This window comes from Notolepis coatsorum (assembly GCF_963971535.1).
Source record: "Notolepis coatsorum genome assembly, chromosome: 3".
Taxonomy (NCBI): domain Eukaryota; kingdom Metazoa; phylum Chordata; class Actinopteri; order Aulopiformes; family Paralepididae; genus Notolepis; species Notolepis coatsorum.
Window position 1 is genome coordinate 179,298,608 of NC_140167.1, and position 25,156 is coordinate 179,323,763.

The following is a 25,156-nucleotide window of genomic DNA, read 5'->3' on the forward strand; positions in this document are numbered from 1 at the left end:
ACAAATGCGATAACTGGATCAAAACCCGCCTCTACTCCATAGCATTTGGCTAGGATTAATCCCCGCTCCCTTACCATTCTCTCTACATTTCTCTCTGTCAGCCTAGTCCTAGTGCTTATTCAGCCCCCTTGTGTTGCTGTTCTGTGTTCTGTACAGTGTCCAGTTACTCTATTGTCACTCCCTGTGTCTTACGTCTTACCGTACTGTCTGTTGCATAGTCCTACTGCCATAACATATCGACTAGTCTCCTATGTCTTACTATACTGTCGGCTGTATAGTCTTTGTGTCATAACTTATTGTCTACTGTCCAATGTCATACTGTATCGTCTGTTGTCATACTGTATACTCCTAGTGTCTTGTGGTCCTACTGTATTGACTGTCCATCCTGTCTTTTGTCATGTTGTATTGTCCTCTGTTACACTGTGTGACTATGTCTATAGTTTTTAATTATGTAGTTACTGTATAGCACTTTGGTCGGCTCTTTGAGCTTTTAAATGCGCTATATAAATAAATGACTTGACTTGGATGTGCTGGATTAGTCTAAATGGCTAGTGGTTATATGAAGGTAGTTACCAGCCAGCAGTATTCTTGATATCCATAGGACATGTATAGTGTAACATAAAAAGAAAAAGCATCATTCCTGTATCATTACCAAGATTGGAGCGGGTGTTTGATCGTTCGATGATGGCCCTCTTACTGGGGTTGTTTAGTACCGACCTCTTGGCCAGAGATATGTCAGCTGTTACTCTGGTAATGGATATCCTAAGACAGGGAAATACAAGTCAAAGACAGAAAGAGAACAATATACAGTATCTAATATCTAAATGGTCTCTTCAAGCTAACGAGGCTCATCCCACTGGTCGGCTCACAAAGTGACGTATCTGTGATGCACCAGTGGACAGGAGGGCTGCCCCCTCTTAGTCGCTTAATCGACCGATCTCAAATCCTCCCAAGCAACAGTTGTGATTGGAGAATCAAGAAAAGAGGGTGGGGCTTAATATTGGTTAATTGGTTGGTTTGGTCAACCGAGACATTCTTAGTCGATTAGTAATTTTGTATCCTTTTCCCATATTGAATGAATTATTTCCTAAAACAAGTATACGGTATCTCCGGTAAGCACTAGATTTAAGCAGGTCCTTCTGCATGATTGCACGTAGGAAACACAATTTTACAAACGTGTCGATTAAATCTAACTAAGTACTATGACTATTCGACTAAGAATCCTAGTGTCCAGTATGATAAAGGCCATAAATAAGGGATGAAGACTTGCACGCTTACCTGCCATCAAACCTGTGCTTCAAGAAGTCAAACAGAGCTTTCTGCATCATATCTGTTACCTTTAAGGACCAGAGAGAGACAAAGATCAGAGGAATAAGGGAGAGAGAGGAGCGAGGGAAAGAATCAAGAAGAAAAGGAGAGAGAAGAAAGAGATAAGGAATAATAGGGCAGGGAGGGGGAGGTGGTTACAAACAGGGTATGTATAAAGCAAAAGGGAAAATGTCTACTAAAGAAGTCTGCACCGTTACTATACGTCCAGATCCATATGCTATAGATTCGATTCGATTAGATTCAAATGTATTGTCATTATACAGCACAAGTACAGTACAACGAAAATAAGTTTATATATATGGTATATACAGCACTATAGGGCTGTGAGACGGTACTCATTTTATGGAAAGGGTGTAGAATTCCTATTGTTCATTCTGTGACAGTCCCTGAAGGGTGCGGCTGAGGGTCTGTGTATTACACACTTGACCGAGCCATTTGTCTACAGTGAGCGTGGGATCTTTCCACTTGGCTCTCCCCAGAATTAATCCTGGACCTGGTTACATTAAATAAGGTGATTATGGCCAACAATGACAAGTGCCATGGAGAACCGTGCACCAGTGATGAATTAGGGCAATCACACGGTCCAGTCTCCAATACAGCTTTCATGAATGTAAATGAAATGTTCTGAAGGCAGGAAGCAGGTTGGTGGGTGACGCGCAAGAGTGTTGTGCGTTAGAGTACTTTGTTATGTTCAGAAGTTTCTCTACGCAGACGGCCATTCCAATGGTTAAAGGTGCTGTAAGTGATATTATTTTGTTAAAATAAGTGTTCTACATGTTAGAATAATATCTCTACATTTCGACAGCCATCACTGATATAGAGTGTTTGGTCAGTAACATGGGTCCCCCAGTCCCTCCTGCTCTGCAGTAAAAATAAAATACATTTACAAGTTCCCACTTTATTCAATCTGGAGAGAGAACTTTGATTGTCAAAAATTGTCTGACAAAAATAATAAACAAGTTTTAAGCAAATGTGTGCTTGAAACAAGTAAAATTATCTGCCAGTGCAGTAAGCAAATTTGGCTTGGTAAGATTAAAACATATCTCCTGATTGGATAAAGTGGGAAGGGATACCAGAAAATTTATTTTATGTTTCCTGCAGACGTTTTTTTTTACGTCACTCAAACCTACATTTCATTGTGGTAAACCTCATATTTTTATATTCAGAGGTAATTATATAGTTTACACTGTTTATTTTTCTCATATTTCTCATATAAGCTGTCAGGGTCATCTGACCCGTTCCTGGTGGGAATTAGTGGCATTTTCGCCATGGCTGTGCTAGTGTTAAAGGTGTTTTACTCAAAGGTTACTGACGATCTACATACAGAGGTCAAAACAGACACAACATTTGTATTTGGTTGGACTGCCTGCGTGTCACGTCGGGGGGATGTTGCATAAGTTGAATTGACACTGACAGTGGATGACAGGGGCATCATGTCCTCTCCTCCCTGTCTGACCAGACACAGATGAGCGGCGGCTAACCTCTTTTCACCCAAATTAGCTTGTTTCCAACCGCACCACCCTTCACACGGCCGTGACTCAACCAAACTGCTTTCAGATACCGATTCGACTCTACGGCACTGGAAGAAAACAGAACGAGAAGCGATGGCCGCCAGTCGTCGTACCAAAAACCTCACTTCCTCCGGGCGACTGTTTCGATCACGGAGACGTGGTGTTCCGTGTAGTCGCTCCTCTCGTCCACAGGCCTTTCTAGTGTGGTATACATTATTTTCTGTTTCTAATTTCAAACCATGCTCTACTTTTTCCAGACTGACATGGTTTAACCGGCAGGTTGTTGCCACGGCAACACCAGAGCCGGAGATGAGGACCGTGATTCCATGACGACTGACTCCAGCCCCCCCCCCCCCCCCCCCCACCCCCCCACCCCACCCAACAAGCCTTGGCATCTTTTACCATTAGCCCAACGGTTACAATGGTAATTGATTGGTACCCATTCGGTTTTTGAAGGATGTGTTTCTGGGCATTTCAGCTTTAAAGAATGACAGGAAAGAGCCCATATACGTAAGGTATGAGGTGGACTTGAACTCACGTTGAAACAAGGACACACAATGCGCACCAGTCCACTGGTCCACAGAGTGCCGCAAATGCATATATTTTAGAAATGTATATCACATATCAAAGTGGAAATGGTCTCCATAGACAAGACAACATACCATCTATACAAGGCACACAATACAATAAATGGCATGATTTTGAAATATACACATACTGCACATACGTATGTGGTGAAGATGTATAGTAACGGTGATAATAATCAGTAGGTCTCGTGGTGCTTAGGAAGGTGAGGGTGAGTGAGATGGCTGGGGGGACAGCGGTGGGTCCTACAGTACCTCATAGCCCTTCAGAGACGGTCCCACCAGGACCACGGGCCTCATGGAGGGAACCACGTCATAGGGAGGGACGTGCTCAGCCTGGGGGGGTAGAGAGAGACACACACACACACACACACACACACACACACACACACACACACACACACACACACACACACACACACACACACACACACACACACACACACACACACACACACACACACACACACACACACACACACACACACACACACACACACACACACACACACACACACACACACACACACACACACACACACACACACACACACACACACACACACACACACACACACACACACACACACACACACACACACACACACACACACACACACACACACACACACACACACACACACACACAGAGTAATGGTTATATAGACACATCTATCTTGTGCTTGATGGGCTACGTTCACACTGCAGACGAAAGTGGCCCAAATCTGATTTCTTTGCTCATATGTGACTCAGATCTGATTTGTTCACAGTGTGAAGAACAGCACAAATCATACTGGGAATCAGTGGCCACAAAAAATGATGTGATCTGAGCAATAAATCAGAATTGAGCACTAAGGCTTACAGCGTAAATGTAGCCTAAGATACACAAATAATACAGCTATTTTATAGTTGTAATGGAAGTATGGAAATGTGTGTGTGTGCGTGCATGCATGTGTGTGCGTGTGTGTGTGTGTGTTTTAGAGAATCATGTTTTTTGCAGAGACAACACTAGTCTAATAGTACAATCAGATAAACCGCAAAGCCACTTTACACGCGTTTGACAGTTGGACACTAGCAAAACAGACCTGCTAGTGTGTTGGTTTCAATTAACTGTAATAAAAAATGGCTACAGAGCATTTATTTATATGTTTCATATTCATTGTGAAGATATGGCCACATTTGCTCCATCACACCAGGTAAGGGAGAAAAATTCAGCAACTCTTTGAGGCCGAAAAAAAATTATGTTCTTCATTGATATAATTACAAATAAAGTAAAGACAGTCATGTCGACAACAAACTGAACGGGTCAAAACATGCAGAGGCACTATACAAGAAGGGCCAGAGCCGACTCTACTTCCTCAGAAGGCTGAGATCCTTCAATGTCTGTACAAGGATGTTGAGGATGTTCTATGAGTCGGTGGTGGCGGGCGCCTTCTTGTATGCTGTGACCTGCTGGGGCAGCGGACTGAGAGCAGTGGACACAACCAGGCTGGATAAGCTGGTCAGGAAGGCCAGCAGCGTGGTTGGGGTGGAGCTGGACTCTCTAGCGAGGGTGGCGGAGAGGAGGAGCCTTGCTAAGCTCCAGGCCATCAGGGAAAACCCCACCCATCCACTATACACAGACTTGGCTGACAGGAGGAGCATGTTCAGTGCTAGGCTCACACTACCCAAATGCAGCACTGAACGGCACAGGAAGTCCTTCATTCCAACAGCCATCAGACTATACAATGCATCACTGTGCCTCACTGCATCACTGAGCACAGAGCGGCAGCTCAATAGTGGCAGGAGGCCGCGACTAGCGTATTGTATTTATTTCTGTATATTTTATTTCATTTTTATTCTATTTTACTCTACTCTTATCCTAGGCAACTTAATTGATTTGTGTTATTATTCTAATTCGTGACCTGTCCTGTCTAAATGTTTAAATGTTGAGCGATTTGCAGTGTCAAATTTCCCACGGGATAATAAAAGTATTTCTATTCTATTTCTATTCTATTCTATGTATACAGGACCACCTCACACTGATGAGATAGGCTACAGATCACATCAATGAAGATAGATCGAGCCAATGAAAGTCCTGTGTACCTACTGTAAATAGAGTACAATACATGAAGATAAGAACAATGCTGCAATAAATGGCGATAATACTTATAGGTATAATAAGCAGGGGTGGTATTATATACAGTACAGAGCACATAATAAACAGGTACACTCACCACTTTTTGTTTCTGCTTGCCTGTAAAGGAGAGGAAATAGGATATTAGTACGTAAGGAGACATCACAACAGACCCATAACATTATAGTATCCCACTTACTGAGTAGAGGCTGGCAATCTGAACCTATAGGAGTTCTTTCCTTCCCTGACCTACATACGTTCCTGTCTGTGGGACTCACCGGCAGAGTTGGGGTTAGCTTTGAATGTGCCTGAGACCATTTCTCCAAGACTGGAGGAGGAATTCCCGCCGGACTTACTGCTGCGTGCAAACCAAGAACAGGGAACAGCGTTAATGCGGAACACAGGTAGACATCATCAATCAAACGCCCGTCCTCCTGGGGAGAGGGGTCAGCGGCAGCTTTGTGTTCATGCTAATTGTGATATATTTAGCTAACAACCGAAAATAACAGGTAACGGTGCATGCTATCACTAGGTTGTTAAGAGAACACACAGGGTATTACCATAACACACAGCCAGTCTCTAAAGATAGAAATACATGAGTACACTGTTACAGGAGAGATAATTGCTAATTCATCCCGCTATGTATTGATACCTGAAATAACATAGTCTGCTTTTACTTGGCGCTACGATTATTATCCTATTTTGAAGAAATGCTGCAGACAATTATGTAATTTAAAATAGGCAGCTGGAAGTTAAGGTCGACCTGAATGACCAGGCGAACTGAACGACTCAAAAGAGTAAATCAATGGAAAGAAAAAAGGCTGTATGTGTGTCTGTGTTTGTCAATGAGGACAATAGATGACACATCATATGTGATTATTGTTCTGATTATCACCCTGATTGATTGCTTGATGAAAAATGTGTTGCGGTCAGGGATCCCCATCTGCACCTTTGTTTACACTGTTTATTTATTTCTCATATTTTTATATTCAGAGTAAATTGTTTGCCTATATTTGCGTCTTTCTACTATTACCATGCCCATACCTGTACCTCCCCTCCCCCCTCCTCCATGGTGCTATGACGCCCGAACTTCCCCAAGGGGATCAATAAAGGAATATCTTATCTTATCTTGTCTTATCCAGACACCTGGGGAGCAGGTGGGCCATAGAACAACTATGTTTTTATCCCTCTGATGAAATACATCACATATCCCGCCACAATCCACTAATTTCTCCATCAGCTGACCTTATGTCCTTGAAGGCTCCCCTCCCCTCACAATCATGCTCCTACTCCGCTTTGGTCCATGCACTACCTCCAACCTCCCATCGCCAATGATCATCTGTTCTCCACCAGCACCTCCTCACCCACCCCCCCAGCCCTGTTCTCCTGTCTTCTCCTCTCCTTTCTTGACCTTGTTTCTACTCCTTACCCATGGAAGCGTCCCCTCTTCTGCTCCTGCTGGAGGCGGAGGTTCTCCAGCTTCAGTGGGCTAGGGATGAAGCCGATGTCAGAGCCCTCCTTCACCAGCCGGCCAATCCACCAGTCATTGTTATACTTCTGCAGGATGTTGAAATAGAGAGAGATGAAGCCACTGTGTCAGGGAGGGATAATTTATAAAGGCAGGTGAGAGCCCAAACATACCTTACAGACACTCTCAGGAATATTTGCAGAAACATACAATGAAATTAACAGACTTACCCCGGTTAGGATTAAAATATTAACAGAGGTTCGATGTACCTTTGAGGACATTGTATGGGTACAGAGCACATTACCTCTCACCACACTGCCTGGCTAACTACTCTACAATGCTCTAAATTTGTTCCAATCCTACCATGGCTGTGAGTGATAAGGCATCATCGCCTCTGACTCCTCTCACATGTGGTGTTCCCCAAGGGTCCATTTTTGGTCTTGTTCTGTTTTCAATACATGCTCCTCCCACTAGGTCACATCATTCGCAAATATATTATATATTTTTTATTGTTACACAGATGACACTCAGTATTTCCCCTCAGTTCAAACCCTGTCTTATTTTCTTGATCCTCCAATCACAACTGTCATGATTGGAGGAGCAAAAGACATAGGGCAGGGTTTGAGATGGGTCAATTACACAGATCAGATCAGCGCAGACGCAGAGAACCTCCCTCTGGTCACATTATGCGCATGAAGCAATAAGGCATGAAAGCAAACTAGTCGGTCGCAGGAGTTCTGCTTACGCCAATTTTCAATGTGAAAATTCTACCAGCTATTAACGAAGTATCAGGTGTTTTCATGGAGAGAGAATATTCCTTGTGTGAATCATAATCTTCAGCTGGCCACTGTTCAAGCAGATGTAATTTGATATAGAATTGTTACTGTGTACCTTTGTTTCCTCTCTCTTTTTTTGTTATCCTCATATAATCTATAGTGGAGGAGCCTATTAGGAGCTGGTCATTAGTCTACGCTCATAGATCACCATAGCAACAGAAGAACAAAGGATCCACTGATGGTAATATTTGCGTGGCAATATGACAGTAAACATCCAGCATTAGTTGTCACAGGGATGAGAGAAAGGGAGGAATCTGTCGGAGCAACACTCCCCTAAACGCTGCAGTAAATCTGCACCTGCTCTCCAGATGACTTTGGGCAAAACTGGCCACCACACACATTACACAAGCTTTAGTGAATTCAGCCAAGTAGCAAACTCAACCACATTTATAATTAATTAATATGTAGACCCAAGGTGATAGTGAACATCCTCCATATATATCCAAGCCCATGTGCCCATAGTAAGTACCACACATTATGGGTGGCCTCAAAGCGCCTCATCTGCGCTGAAGATAATGCGCAAATAGGGACGACAGTGGCTCAGGAGTTAGTGCGGTTGTCTGGTAATCAGAAGGTTCCCGGTTCGATTCCGGCTCCTACCGGGCAACGTGTTGAATTGTCTTTCAGCAAGACGTTTAACCCCCAACTGCTCCCAATGAGCAGGTCGGCACCTTGCATGGTTGCCTCCACTGTGAATGTGTGGGTGAATGGGTGAAGGTGAGGCATAATGTTATGGTTTGTAACCGACCTCAAACGCAACGGCACAGACAGGAAGTTCAGAGTTAGCCAAATGCTAGGGCGTATTTATTTACAGAGTCAAAAGAAGGATAAGTACAATAATCAAACAAATAGGGAGACTGCCTTCGGCAGAGTCATCTGCCGCTCTGCAGAATCCTCCTGGTGATAGTGGTGGGGAATTGGCATGTGACGTTGTAGCGGCTCTGCAGATACTCCCAGCAGATAGTGGTGGGGAATTGGCATGTGACGTTGTAGCGGCTCTGCAGATACTCCCAGCTTTCGCTCAAGGTGGAAAACGGAGAGAGAGAGAGAGATATCAGAAACAGTCCAACGAAACACAGAGGCAGTGTGGTTCCCTCCTCCCTAGCTGGGTCCAGAACCAATTGACAGTGACGGTCTTCAGTGTTCCCCACGACACACAATTTCGAATAATCCAGAACCAATTGATAGTGACAGTCTTCCGTGTTTCTTCAATACACACAATCAGAATAATCCAGAACCAAACTATAGTGACAGTCTTCAGTGTTTCTTCAATACACACAATCAGAATAATCCAGAACCAAACGATAGTGACAGTCTTCAGTGTTTCTTCGATACACACAATCAGAATAATCCAGAGGGGTTTGGTTCCACTCACCCAAGCGCAACGCGTAAAGCGGGCAAAACGAGGCGCAGCTCCAAACGGGGAACAAGGTTCTCAACAGCGGTTCTCCACAGAAAGGTCCTGGAGAGAAAGTAGACCAGGAACAGCAACGGGGAAAAAACAGGCAAATGCAGTTGTATTCCAGAACGACCCGAACAACGATAGAAGGAAGGTACAGGTATATAAAGCCCTCTGGGGCGCTGATTAGCACACACATCAGGTGCGTGATGGTAATTGATACTTAACCTAGAAGTGTGCGTTAGGCAACGGACCAATCATCACAGCACCCCAAGAAGCGTGTGGCGGGGAAAGAACCAATCCTCACAGTACCCCCCCCCACCACGGGAGCCACCCGGCGACCCACTCGGCCCCGGCCTGCCCGGATGGGACCGAAGGAAGCCGGCGATCAGGGGCACTGGAGAGGGGGACAGAGACAGAAGCCCGGAGAGGGGGACCGGAGACGGGGACAGAGGACCGGTGAGGGAGGCTGGAGACGGGGACAGGGACCCGGTGAGGGGGGCCGGAGACGGAGACAGAGGCCCGGAGAGGGGGCTAGAGACAGGGACACAAGGGGAACCCCGGGGCGAAGGACTGGACGCCGCCTGAAGACACTGGGCATGACAGGAGGGGCTCCACCCCCTGATGGTGCCGGAGGACCAGGCGATGTGGGGCTCATGCAGCGCGAGCCAAGGCCTGCCCAGGACCACAGGGACAAGAGGAGAGCTGGTGATGAAAAACTGGAGTCTCTCAACGTGGTTACCAGCAATGGTGAGAAGGACTGGACAGGTGCGTTGAGTGATGTCAGCCAGGCGGCGATGATCCAGCACGAAGACCTCCAAGGGCCTCTCGAGGTCCTCAAGTGGAATGTTGGCCCGGGTGGCAAACTCAACGTCCAGGAAACTCCCATCAGCACCAGAGTCAATGAGTGCACCCACCGTCGCCCGCTGGTCCGCCCAGGCTAGGGTGACGTTCGTCAGACGGTTAGGTGGTGCACGGGTGGGGGAACAGGAAAAACGGCTCACCAGGATCTCCCGGGGTCCCGGCGAGCCTGGTCTTCTTGGCCGGGTAGGGCAATTGGAGACAGGGTGTCCATCCCGGCCGCAGTAGAGGCAAAGGCCGGACCTGAGCCTGGACTCCCGTTCGGCCGGGCTAAGGCGGGTGCGTCCCAGCTGCATGGGTTCCTCCTCGGTCACAGCTCGGGAGGGAAAAACCCCACCAGTCACGGAGGGGGCAGGACGGTCAGCACTGTAGAGGCGGCTGCCGGGAAAGGAAGCCCCTGAGCGGAGGTCGATGGCACAGTCGTAAGGCCGGTGAGGCGGAAGGGCCTGAGCCCGGGACTTACTGAAAACCTCCTCGAGGTCGTGGTACTCGGGGGGTACATCTGGGGGTCCCAGTCGTGCTCGCTCACGCCTTCTCTCCCGGAGGCGTCCGTCGATGCGGATAGCGAGGCTGATCAGGCCCTCGAGAGAATCGGGCTCCTCTTGGGTCGCGAGCTGGTCCCTTACTGCGTCGTTGAGCCCCCTCAGGAAGGTGAGACGAAGCGCTTGATCGTTCCAACCGCTCTCTGTTGCGGCCAGTCTGAACTCCAGCGCGTAGTCTCTGACACTGCCACTGTCCTGCCGGAAGGTGCCCAACCAAGCTCCTGGGTCCTGGCCACGGGCTGGGTGGTGGAAAACCCTGCAGAGCTCTGCCACGAAGTCTGGGTAGGAAAAACAGAAATCAGCCCCCATTGCCCTGGAGGCAGTAACCCACTGTGCTGCTCGGCCCGTGAGCAGGTTAGTCATGTAGGCTACTCGGGATCCCTCTGACAAAAAACGGCTGGGTTGATGAAGGAAGACCAACTCACACTGCATGATGAATGTGGCACAATCCTCGAAGTTACCCTCGAACAGACGTGGTTCGGAGAGACGGGGCTCCCGAGGTGCGAGGTCTGCCGCAGGTGGTGAGCTGGCTGAGACTCCTGGGACAGGTGGGGTTAAAAGCAGAGTGTTTAATGATGTACGGAGAGCCTGAAGCTGGTGCAGAACAACAGCCTGCTGATACCCCTGGGTAGTCTGCTGGGTGGCCAGAGTGTCAATGGCATCCAGAATAAGCTGGACCTCGGCCCGGAGGTCCTGTAAAGCAGCCGCAGCCGCACCCAACTGTTGGGTGTGGTCGTTGACCAACTCGATCTGGACCGCCAACGCTGCCCTGACCCTGTCTGTGTCGGCTGAGGTCGTCATGGTTCGGGTCGTAATGTTATGGTTTGTAACCGACCTCAAACGCAACGGCACAGACAGGAAGTTCAGAGTTAGCCAAATGCTAGGGCGTATTTATTTACAGAGTCAAAAGAAGGATAAGTACAATAATCAAACAAATAGGGAGACTGCCTTCGGCAGAGTCATCTGCCGCTCTGCAGAATCCTCCTGGTGATAGTGGTGGGGAATTGGCATGTGACGTTGTAGCAGCTCTGCAGATACTCCCAGCAGATAGTGGTGGGGAATTGGCATGTGACGTTGTAGCGGCTCTGCAGATACTCCCAGCTTTCGCTCAAGGTGGAAAACGGAGAGAGAGAGAGAGATATCAGAAACAGTCCAACGAAACACAGAGGCAGTGTGGTTCCCTCCTCCCTAGCTGGGTCCAGAACCAATTGACAGTGACGGTCTTCAGTGTTCCCCACAACACACAATTTAGAATAATCCAGAACCAATTGATAGTGACAGTCTTCCGTGTTTCTTCAATACACACAATCAGAATAATCCAGAACCAAACGATAGTGACAGTCTTCAGTGTTTCTTCAATACACACAATCAGAATAATCCAGAACCAAACGATAGTGACAGTCTTCAGTGTTTCTTCGATACACACAATCAGAATAATCCAGAGGGGTTTGGTTCCACTCACCCAAGCGCAACGCGTAAAGCGGGCAAAACCAGGCGCAGCTCCAAACGGGGAACAAGGTTCTCAACAGCGGTTCTCCACAGAAAGGTCCTGGAGAGAAAGTAGACCAGGAACAGCAACGGGGAAAAAACAGGCAAATGCAGTTGTATTCCAGAACGACCCGAACAACGATAGAAGGAAGGTCCAGGTATATAAAGCCCTCTGGGGCGCTGATTAGCACACACATCAGGTGCGTGATGGTTATTGATACTTAACCTAGAAGTGTGCGTTAGGCAACGGACCAATCATCACAGCACCCCAAGAAGCGTGTGGCGGGGAAAGAACCAATCCTCACACATAAGTTGTTAAGCACTTTGGATAAAAGCGCTATATAAATGCAGTCCATTTACCAAATAGCTTTCTAAATCTGGTGGTTCCAGCAGCTTATCTTGTCTTCAAGTCCAAAAACATTCTCCAACACATCTGAGATTGTTCTTTGTGGCCCAGAAAACGTCATTAACCTGATCCACCTTGGTAGCCTGTCAGCCAGCGTTAAATCTGTTGAGAGAATGTATTTTTACCTCCGTTTTGATGCTCAAGTTAAAAGAGTCGTGCAGTCTTGTTTTCAACAACAACTGAAGAACTCTAAAATAAGACATTATTTAAATAATTTGATGATCTTGAGAGTTTAGAAGGTTATCCATGTTTTCATCTCACCTCGTCTACTGTAATTCTCTACTCTTTCCTAAACAAGAAGAAGCTAGTGAATAATGCAACAGCAAGACTTTTAAAGGGGACATATCTTTTCAACAACTTAATATGCTTTCATTGTATCTGTGTAACATGTTTACATGTTAGTCTACATCTAATTTTATTTATCCATTTTCAAGCATCTCTTTCTTTCCTTTTGTACACAGGTGTTTTTTGGTGGCTGTGGCAACACATCACATTTTAAAATAATTGTTTCCTTCCCTGCTTGGCTACCCCACACCCAAGAGTAAATAGAAAACCTTTACAAACTGGGCAGTACATTAGGTAAGCAGTCGTCAGCTAATTGATTAATCAAAGCTAATTCATTTCATTGTGACATCATCAAGGGATAAGAAATCCGGAACAGCTTGTTTAGGCTTGTTAATCTGAAGATTTACCCTGGTCAAATGGTAAGGAGTACATATGTGTGATCTTTGTGTGCCCAGATTAGGTCTGGAATATTGCCTTTACATTTGGAAACTGGACATTATGTTGGGTTAAATTAATTGAAAATGGAATTAATTTAGTTTTATACAGTACTGTACTGTATCATGTTCAGAGAAAGAGTCTGTTTATAAATAGTAAATATCTTGATTAATTAATAGAAGACTCAGAAATACTGAAAGGTTTATGCGAGACGGAAACACAACATTATTATTATTAGTGTTATGCTGAGTGACTGTGAAGATTGTATTTTAAATGTTGTTGTAATTGTGTGTCATGTAATCCTGTGGGATGGGCTATTTGGATGGTATGACACAAAAATGTAAATACCATTCATTCATTTGTTAATTTGTTAATTTGTTAATTTGTTTCATTCGTTCATTCATTCATTCATCCATATGTCATATGGCTAAATAACATGTCAGACTGCCAGATTCATTCAAAGACTTGGCAAAACCCATATTCCATAATATGTCCCCTAATTATAACTAGACAATTCCGCGCGGGGGAAATTGTGAAAGTGTGGGTGACGCCTGTGCACCGCCGGCCAACGGGAGAGGGTCTCTCGCGAGTCTCTATGACAAACGGTTCAAAAGATACAAAAAGGGGGCGTGGTCTAAGGATCGGGGGAGTGGTCAACATAGACCAATGAAAGAGGATATCCCTACTGAGTGCAATGACAAAACCCGCAAGTCGCATAGCACACTATTACACACTATTACACTATTACACTATTACACACTATTACACTATTACACTATTACACACTATTACACCATTACACTATTACACTATTACACACCATTACACTATTACACTATTACACACTATTACACTATTACACACTATTACACTATTACACTATTACAGTATTACACACTATTACACTATTACACTATTACACACTATTACACACTATTACACTCTATTACACTATTACACTATTACACACTATTACACACTATTACACTATTACACTATTATACACTATTACACTATTACACTCTATTACACTCTATTACACTCTATTACACTATTACACTATTACACACTATTACACTATTACACACTATTACACACTATTATACTATTACTCTATTACACACGATTACACTATTACACACTATTACACTATTACACAATATTACACACTATTACACTATTACACACTATTACACTATTACACACTATTACACACTATTACACACTATTACACTATTACACACTATTACACACTATTACACTATTACACACTATTACACTATTACACTATTACACACTATTACACTATTACACACTATTACACTATTACACACTATTACACTATTACACTATTACACACTATTACACTATTACACACTATTACACTATTACACTATTACACACTATTACACTATTACACACTAATACACTATTACACTATTACACACTATTACACTATTACACTATTACACACTATTACACTATTACACTATTACACACTATTACACTATTACACTATTACACACTATTACACTATTACACTATTACACACTATTACACTATTACACACTATTACACTATTACACTATTACACACTATTACACTATTACACTATTACACACTAATACACTATTACACTATTACACTATTACACACTATTACACTATTACACTATTACACACTATTACACTATTACACACTATTACACTATTACACTATTACACTATTACACACTATTACACTATTACACTAGCACACTATTACACACTATTACACTAGCACACTATCACACACTATTGTACTGAGTACAATGGCACAATCTGCAAGTCTCTACGACAAACGGTTCAAGAGATACACTAAGGGGGTGTGGCCTAAGGGGCGTGGTCTAAGGATCGGGGGAGTGGTAAACATCGACCAATGAAAGAGGATATCCCTACCGAGTCCAATGGCACAACCCGCAAGTCTCTACGACAAACGGTTCAAGAGATACACTGAGGGGTGTGGCCTAAGGGGGCGTGGTCTAAGTATCGGGGGAGTGGTCAACATCGACCAATGAAAGAGGATATCCCTACCGAGTACAATGGCACAACCCGCAAGTCTCTACGACAAACGTTCAAGAGATACACCGAGGGGTGTGGCCTAAGGGGGCGTGGTCTAATGATCGGGGGAGTGGTCAACATGGACCAATGAAAGAGGATATCCCTACCGAGTACAATGGAACAACCCGCAAGTCTCTACGACAAACGGTTCAAGAGATACAGTGAGGGGGTGTGGCCTAAGGGGGCGTGGTCTAAGGATCGGGGGAGTGGTCAACATCAACCAATGAAAGAGGATATCCCTACCGAGTCCAATGGCACAACCCGCAAGTCTCTACGACAAACGGTTCAAGAGATACACTGAGGGGGTGTGGCCTAAGGGGGCGTGGTCTAAGGATCGGGCGAGTGGTCAACATCGACCAATGAAAGAGGATATCCCTACCGAGTCCAATGGGTCAACATAGACCAATGAAAGAGCACATCCCTACTGAGTACAATGACACAACCCGCAAGACAGAGGGCGCTGTCAAGCAATTCAGTACTGCAACACAGAGGGTAACTTAAGGGTTAAGTCCATGAGAGGTCATTGGCAGGTCAGCTGTAGCCATGGGCCATGAGCCACACACCTGTTAGCCTGTATCAGTTCCGCAACCGTTCCTATTTCCGGGGTAGGCCTGATTGGCCCCGACAGGCACGTGACCCGCCGCGGCCACGCCCCGCGGCAGCCCCTGGACGCGGCAACGAGGCTGCTGTGGTTCACCGCCGCTTTCCGCCTTCAACGCCGCAGAGTTACCATACGCTATACAATATACTATGCAATGTACTAATATACAATACGGCTCACTTTTCCCACTTCAATGACAGAGCCGCTGTTTAATAATATTGTCGCGGCGGAGCTCCGTCGCGGCAGCATTATGTAGCAGTAATCCCCCCTTTTTTACAATTGACAACTAGCTCAATTGGTAACGCTGCTTGGCTGTGGATCCTATGGTCCGTTTGTGACAAGTTCGATTCCCTTAATTTTTTTTTTTTTTTTAACGTGCATTGCACTATAGCATATTGTATATTGTATGGTACAGTAACGGTCTCTGGAGCGCAACAGTAAGAAGCATTTGCACTGCAACGCATACACCTTACTGTAAATTGTACCTCATCCCATTTCTGCTTTGCACTATAGCGTATTGTATATTGTATATTGTATGGCACAGTAACGGTCTCTGGAGCGCAACAGTAAGAAGCATTTGCACTGCAACGCATACACCTTACTGTAAATTGTACCTCATCCCATTTTTGCTTTGCACTATAGCGTATTGTATATTGTATATTGTATGGTACAGTAACGGTCTCTGGAGCGCAACAGTAAGAAGCATTTGCACTGCAACGCATACACCTTACTGTAAATTGTACCTCATCCCATTTCTGCTTTGCACTATAGCGTATTGTATATTGGTACATTGCATTGTATATTGTATGGTACAGTAACGGTCTCTGGAGCGCGCCAGCATTTGCACTGCAACACATACTCCTTACTGTAAATTGTACCTCATCCCATTTCTGCTTTGCACTATAGCGTATTGTATATTGTATGGTAACTCAGTTACTTCTATTCTGCATCGAACGCTGTACATATGTCTCTATACTAATTTATTTCATACAACAATGTATGCCTTTCAAATGTTAAATGATAAATGATTGCATGATACACACTGAAATAATCCTGCGCTCGCGCAAATTTGCTGCTGCGGGCGGCGTTGAAGGCGGAAAGCGGCGGTGAACCACAGCAGCCTCGTTGCCGCGTCCTGGGGCTGCCGCGGGGCGTGGCCGCGGCGGGTCACGTGCCTGTCGGGGCCAATCAGGCCTACCCCGGAAATAGGAACGGTTGCGGAACTGATACAGGCCACCTGTTAGGCTGATGCAATCATGCATCAGGTGATGCAATCACGAATGACTCTGCACTTTCACTTTGAATGTATTTCAATGAGGGCAGATGCATGACTGCATTGTCACGATGATTAAAAGCAAACGATAAGAGATGAAGCGTTGTGACCCGCACATGAGCACTTCAAGGAGTAGGTGAAGGGTTGTGTGCGATATTGTGGCATTCCGTCGACAATTGTGGCCGCAGTGACGATCGGAACAGAAGGGGGGGAAAAGCAAAATAATCTGTTTTTTCTAGAGTGCGAACACATTGGTGTCTATGGGGAGGAGAACCTTCAAACAAATGGTCATCAGTTGAGATAGAAATGTCCAATTCCATTTATTTTTCTTTTGTGAGCGAACCGACAGCCGTGTCATCGTTTTGATGTGTTTTTTTTTTTATGTCCAAAATTGAGATCACTGTCGCAATTTACCCAAGGTGGTGGAAAAAAATTTTTTCAACTCCTCCACTCTAACTTGCCATTCATTTCCAATGGGACCGAAATGTTCCTGTTTAAAGTCAATTCGTAGCCAAACGGTGCGGTGACACTTTCCGAAAAGCAATAGCGCTGTTACCATAGTCAAGCCGGTCGTGTTGATACCTTTCTCGTGTATGGGGCGTGATCGCTCTGGCATGAGTTGTGTTTGCAAAATCGGTGGAATAAAGAATAAATAAAGAAAAATAAAAAGAGTATAGATTACTATAGTGTCCACACTAATTATAATTCTAAGACAGGGGTCGGCAATTAGGTTTGGCCGCGGGTCAGATTTTCCCCAAGCCGTTGCTTGGTGGGCCAGGATCAAAAACAATGGCTAATTTAATATACTGATATTGAAAAAAGACAAACGTTTTTCTCTGGTCTGCATCCCCCCAACAACCGTGTGCACTGCGCCGCACTGCACTGCACTGCACCCACTCTGCAATCCGCCAAACAAAGTTCTCACTCATCCATTCATTCATGAACAGCTCTCAGCTGTTGCTGATCACCGCGGCGCCGGCGGGTGATGAACAGATCAGAATGCATAAAAACACGACTCACCATACCTCCTTGTTTGTTGTTAAGTCCTCCAAAATCCCTGCTAATGTTTGAAACATGTCATATCCACTCGCCGCCCTCCAATTCCAGATTGGCGTTGAATGCAGCTACTTTATCTGCCAACTTGCCTCGTTGTTGTTGTTGTTGTTGTTGTTGTTGTTGTTGTCGCCACATATTATGCAGAGAGGACGTCGGCTCGGCACGCAAGAATCACCGACCTGTTGCGATAAACCCGTATTTTAAGTATGGCTCCTGTTTATTAAAAGAAGCGTTATATTTCCCTGTTGCTATCCAAAGATGTTTGTTTTGTTTTCTTCAACTCGCTCGCGAGTCGCATCTCGAACGCGGAAGTGAAAGTGCGTTAGGGAAATAGACACGGGGCCCGGTGGGACTATTCCATTGGTTCTCCCAGTCCACCTGACCATTTCTAGCATTTCAATTGGCTATAGTGACAGACATGCTTTTGATGACTGCCGGTAGATAGATACAGCTTCACAATAAAAGACACCCTGGCGTCCCGAGTGAATATTTCCCGCGCGTCAAATAAATATCATATTCTCAAAATAATCTGACGGGCCAGAAATGATTGCTGGCGGGCCAATGTTGGCCCGCGGGCCGCCTATTGCCGATCCCTGTTCTAAGACATGGGACCCATTTATCCTCCCTTCACCGGATGCCAACTAGTTTATATATCATGCCGGTTAGGGAACCTTGTGTATAGTGTTTACTACAGTATATCAAGATTCAAGATTCAAGAGGTTTATTCATCACATACATACACAAGACATATAGTGAAATGAAGGTGGCCATGCCCGCTTTGAATGTGCAAAAAATACAAATAATAATAGAATAAAATAGAATAGAAATAAAATAGACATGATAAAAGTACTAAGATAAAATACAAAGGGTAATGAGTACACTACTATACAATATACAGTTATACTCTATGTCCACTTCTTTTTTCAATATTTATAAATAATATACCTTCTGTCTGTTCTGATTGCAGCGTTCATCTTTATGCAGATGATACAGTGTTGTATACATCCAAAAATAATGTAGCACAGATTCAATCAGCCTTACAATATGACTTTAAGACACTACAGAAATGGCTTGCTGAAAATAAACTAATACTAAACAAAACCAAATCGCACTTTATGATTTTTGGTACTCGGAAAAGACTGAAGGCAACCGAATCTAAGGCATGCGCTATCTTATGTGCCGATAATACACCTCTGCATAAAGCTGAACGCATCAAGTATTTGGGAGTATGGCTTGACCCCGAACTCTCATTCAATTTCCATATTACCTCTACTGTTATTAAAATGAATCGCAGCATTGGAGCCCTTTATAGAGCTAGACATTGTTTTTGCTTCACTGTTAGAAAGAGACTTGCACAACAACTTATTTTGCCATTAATGGACTATGCAGATGTTGTCTATCAAGCTGCTTCCAAAACCCATTTATCACCTCTAAATGTGGCTTACAATAGACTATGCAGATTTGTTCTTGACTGTCCGTTCACAACCCACCATTGTACTATGTATCAAACCTTAGACTGGCCTTCTCCTACTTTAAGAAGACAGAGACATTGGCTGCAATTGATTTTCAAATGTATCCATTATGACTATCCTGCTTACCTGAAACAGTTGATGGTCCCTTTCTCTTGCACTTATCGTCTAAGACACTCTGTACAGTATTTTTTCACAGTTTCTCCATTTTCAAAAGCAATGGCCAAAAAATCTTTCATGTTCAAAGCCCCTTCGGACTGGAACAATCTTCCGGTGTCCATTCGGTCCATATCTTCATTTAACCTCTTTAAAAATGCTATTTGTTCTAATTTTATTGGCAAGTGTACATGCTTCCTTGGTGGGGCTCCTGCGCTGGTGAGGGGACGTGGGGCACAGCCGTCCTTTATGCGGGTGTTACGGGTTAGCTAGTTGGCTCTACTCCTATTTTTAGGCAGAGGGGGGCCGATTGGTTGATTTGGGGTGCTTGTTGGGCAGGTTGATTGCTCCTCTTCTCCTGCCAGTCCTGGAGCTCAATTTCTATTACATCCTGTATTCTACTCACCCTTTGAATGTTTTGTTGGGCCTTTCTCGCGGCGGCTGCCTGGTGGTGTCATCGCGGGGTAAGCATATTTGTTTGCCCTGCGGTGGCAGCGTCATGTGACTGCCGGGGAGTGGGCCTCTTATGATGGAGATTGAGACATATCCTCTTATCCTCTTATAATGAGACATATCCTCTTACAATGTGTACTTGTTCTGTTGTGTTTTTGTATGTCCTGTATTTATTTAATTTTTGTTGTTGTTGTATGTCATGTGTTACATTGCACAAAATATGGGACCCTCTCGAAAACGAGATACTGTATCTCAAGTGGTTTTCCCAATAAAAGAATTTCAATATATATACTATGCTATCCTAACTATACTATACAAAAACATCCAGTTATGTTTTTAGTTTTTTTCCTTTAAAGTGACCTTTTTTCTTTCCTTTAAAGTGACCTTTTATTATGTGTTTAAAGTGACCTGTGGTGTATTTGTGTGTGAGAGAGTGCAGAATGTGTGGTGTATATATTCAGATTCAAATTCTTTATTGCCTATATATATATATTATTTTTTTTATCTACTTTTTCTCCTACTTTTTCTGTGATTTTTCTCCCATCCCAATTTACCTCTCGTGCCAATTCTCCCTCCCCTGTCCTGATCGTTGCTTGCATCGTTGCTCGCATACAACTGGCCAGTTGTAGGGAGGATAGAAGCCTTGCATCACATGTCCCCTCCAATACATGTGGAGGCAGCCTGTCACATCTTTTCACCTGCCAGCGCGGACTCTCATTTGGCGAGGAGTAACGTGTAGGAGGCTCACACTGCCCCCGCCATTTTCCTGACTTTGCTGTGCAGGCGCCCCAGCCAACCTGTAGGAGTCGCTGTTCACAATGACCAGACTACCACCCTTCGACTTCCCACCCGCTAACTCTGCCAATTGAGTTAGTATGACGGCCGGATTCGAACCCGGTGTCTCTTGCATTAGTGACGAGCGCAATGTCCGCTGCGCCACCCAGCCGCCCCCTATTGCCTATATTTATTGTAACATATAATATAACCAATAGAGCATACAGACCCTCATCTGCACCATTGTTTACACTGTCTATTTTTCTCATATTTTATATTCAGATCAATATAATATGTATTTCTACTATTACCCTGCCCATACTTGTACCTCCCCTTCCCCCTCCCCCGTGCTGCTATATGATGCCTGAATTTCCCAAAGGGGATCTATAAAGTAATATCTTATCTTACCCTTCAGAGCTCAACAGGGTCCAGCTCTTATCAGCCGGAGTGTAGTCTCACATCATCAGGCAGGACTCTTGACTGTTCTCGAGTCCCAGCTAATGACTAAAGTGCTATCAAGCTCCTTCTATCCTGATCAGAATGCCCTGCCTGGGAATCATATCATTATTATTTATTGCCCATTACAGTAGATATCCAACAAAGCCTTGCCAACTGCTTGGCAGGACCGCAGTTATCAAGACATTAACTGCAAGTCTATAATGTGCATGTCCAACTTAGGCAGCCAAATATCAGGACCATTAGCCTCCAGTCATACTCAAGGTCTCAGGCATGCTAAGGGCTGATACTGGCCATTTTGTCAAAGAAGGCTAGTTCCAGATACAGGTAAAATGGACAATCTATCTCAAGGGACCATTACAGGAAACCTCCTCACATTACTCCTCACACTTGCTGTCTTGCTATGTGCTTTAAACATGGTACAGCCATGATCTACTGATTGATTGATTGATTGATTGATTGAAAACGTTATTAACAGATTGCAGAATGGGTACAATACAGTACAGCTCAATACACACAATTGTTAAGGGGATGCAGACCAGAGAAAGACTTTCGTCTTGTTTACATCAGGGTCCCCCATTTTCAATTCATCAGGACATATATGACATACATGACATACAGATAGACAGTACTGCTACATCTATACATTTATGACATACCATATTTGCAAATACAGTACTGTTTGTGATACAAAAAGAGTCCAGAAAAGAGAGTATATACATTTGACGTAAAAACTGTACATAATGGGGGCGGTTGGGTAGGTGGGGTTGGGTGGGTGGGGGGGGGGGGGGGGCTGTACATTGGAGGTGGTTGGGGGGGGGGGGGGGTTGGGTAGGAGGGGTGGGTGGGGAACACTGTACAACTGTACAAGCAAAATTGTACATTGAAATATTGACAAAACCATACTTGGTAATTTACTGTACATTGGAGGGGGTTGGGTTAGGACATGTACAGGGGCCAGTTTCGAATTGCAGTCTCCCGTAGGTGTTCTTTGAGAGTGGTCTTGAAAGTGGGTAGTGATTCACATTCCTTTACAGCTTTGGGTAGGGCGTTCCACATTGATGTGGCATAATTGCGAAACGTGTTTAGTCCCTTGTTTGAGCCGAATCTGGGTTTAACATGATTTGTGGAGCTCCCTCTGGTGTTGTGATCGTGGTATTCACTGACCTTTGGGAAATATTTTGACATGTACATGGGTACCTTGGTCATGTAGTGTATCTTGTAGACCAGGCCCATTGCAAGTTGCTGTACTCTGTCGTCTACTCTAAGCCATCCTAGGTTGTCAAAGTGGGCAGGGGTGAGGTGGGTTCTAGGAGTATCCGGTACAAGAATCGAGTTCATTGGTTGACTTTTTTTATTACATTGGATGCCATTTTGTCACAGGAAAGATTAGCCTCTAGGATGGAACCCAGGTAGGTAATTTCATCTTTCCTTGTGACAATATTGTCACCCACTGTAACTGAGAAGCCGTCGGTCTTGCTGAGTTTGTTATTTGAACCGAAGAGAATGGACTCTGTTTTGCCCATGTGTAATGATAGTTTGTTATCAGCGAGCCATATGCAGATTTTGTCTAGTTCCGAGCTGAGGGTTTTTTCAACCTGTAACTTGTTCTTGTCAGAGACCAGCAGGGCTGAGTCGTCTGCGAACAAGAACAAGTTGCAGTCACAAGCTGACGACATGTCATTTGCATAAATTAGGAACAGTAGCGGTCCGAGTATGCTTCCTTGTGGAACACCACAGCTCACTGTGAGGGGGGGGGATAGGGTACCGTTTACCTCCACCATCTGTGGATATGCATCCATCTATGGACAGTATTATGAATATGAGTGTCATTGTATGGGCCCCTGATAGATTTAGCAAACATTGTATGGATGGTCCAGGTGGCAGAGATATAGAGAAAGGACAGCTTTTTATGTGTAGCAAGTTTCATATTAATCTGACTTAATAGGAATCCAAACTTTAAGAACTTGACCTTTAATTATAATACCACTATCTGACTGATTTGGGTCATGTTTACTGACATGCTCTTACACACCAATATCTATCATTGTGCCAAATTTCATATCTCTATCATGTACCATCTCAGAGCAAACCATTTCTGAAATCCTCTAGACAACCAGACAGACAGATGACAGACTTTTTCACCATAGCAGGAGTTTTCAAAAAAGTCCGGTTTCAGTTAACTAAAGCGCAGTTTACGTGTGGACGCAAGGCCAAACCACAAAGAAAAAGCAATGTTTTCAAAAATACCTGTGTACATTTATATTTAGTCACTTAGCTGACACTTTTATCCAAAACAACTTACAAGTTCTGTACAACAAGTCAGCAGGAAGGGTACAACTCTGGCAGCTACTGTAAGGGTAAGTAAGATTGTTCATAAAACAGTGTTGAACTTGAGTGCTACATTCTTGAGTGCATACTGAGTGCATACTGTAGTAGTATAGACATATTAGCATAGTATTTAGTAATATAGGCAAGGTAGATTATTATTATTATTATTTTAATTTTTTTTGTATCTCTCTTTCTCAGATTTTTCTCAGTTTTTCTCCCCATCCCAATTTAGTCGTTGTGCCAATTCCCCCCCTCCCCTACCTGGTTGTTGTGCGCATGTTCTCCTACTGGTCGGTACAAGGGAACCCTGAAGTATCCGCACGCTTCCTCCGACACGTGCGGCGACAGCCAGTGGCTCTCTTCTCACCTGGCAGCGAGGGCTCTCATTGGTGAAGTGTAACGCGTGGGAGGTCACGCTGCCTTCCTCAAGTCCTGCCTCCGCTGAGCAAGCGCCCCGAGACCTGACCTGTAAGCGTCGCTGTCCACAATGCCAGTTTCCCACCCACGGCTTACCTCCCCCTAACCCAGCCAAACGAGTTAGTATAGCGATCAGCCCAAGCCAAGGCAATGCTGACTCCAGGAGTCGAGACCGCAGTCTCTTGCATTGGTGACGAGCGCAATCTCCGCTACGCCACCTGACCGCCTAAGGTCGATTATTTTGTAGCAAAGTGCATACTAGTAATAGTAATAATAGTAATAGTAAAAATTTATATATTACTTGTTTGTATTATTATTATAATTTCTTTTTAGATATTGATTGAAGAAGCATGTTTTTCGTCGATGGCGAACATTTATGGACTAGGCCTCAAATAGAAAAAAGAATTGCTAGGATTTATTTATTTCACAGTGATGGACACAGTACCTCTTTGATGTGGAGGAAGTCCTTGGCATCAAAGGAGATGGCGGTCCCGGCCACAGGGACGTCCTCATCCAGGGCTCCACAGTAGCTGACATTGGTCTTCACAGCAAAGGCCACCCCTTTAGTCTGAGTGTAAGATAGTGATAGAGACATTATAAGCACTCAACATTGTGTGTTGTGTTTATTTATGTGACACACAATGTTATGCCCTCCCGCAAAAAAAAAGACAAGTGGGACTTCATAGGTAAGACTTGAGGGAGGTTACACTCTGTCACATACATTTACATTTACATTTTGTCATTTAGCTGAACGCTTTTATCCAAAGTGACTTACAAGTTCTGTACGACAAGTCAGCAGGAAGGAACTCTT

General features: G+C 44.5%; 1 protein-coding gene across 7 annotated transcripts in view; it reads right to left on the reverse strand.

The window, feature by feature from the left end:
- The window catches only part of cacnb4a (calcium channel, voltage-dependent, beta 4a subunit), a gene marked incomplete at both ends in the record, with an annotated part of 120,639 nt that overhangs the window by 8,692 nt on the left and 86,791 nt on the right, over positions 1-25,156 (reverse strand). For 3 of the 7 annotated variants that reach the window (XM_084309398.1, XM_084309399.1, XM_084309403.1), the window contains 7 exons: positions 653-762; positions 1,279-1,337; positions 3,680-3,760; positions 5,641-5,660; positions 5,819-5,898; positions 6,970-7,097; positions 24,791-24,913. In XM_084309398.1, coding sequence (XP_084165524.1) covers positions 653-762; positions 1,279-1,337; positions 3,680-3,760; positions 5,641-5,660; positions 5,819-5,898; positions 6,970-7,097; positions 24,791-24,913 — 601 coding nt within the window. The remainder of the gene's footprint in view (positions 1-652; positions 763-1,278; positions 1,338-3,679; positions 3,761-5,640; positions 5,661-5,818; positions 5,899-6,969; positions 7,098-24,790; positions 24,914-25,156) is intronic. The other 4 variants (XM_084309397.1, XM_084309402.1, XM_084309400.1 and 1 more) reach the window with 3 other exon arrangements.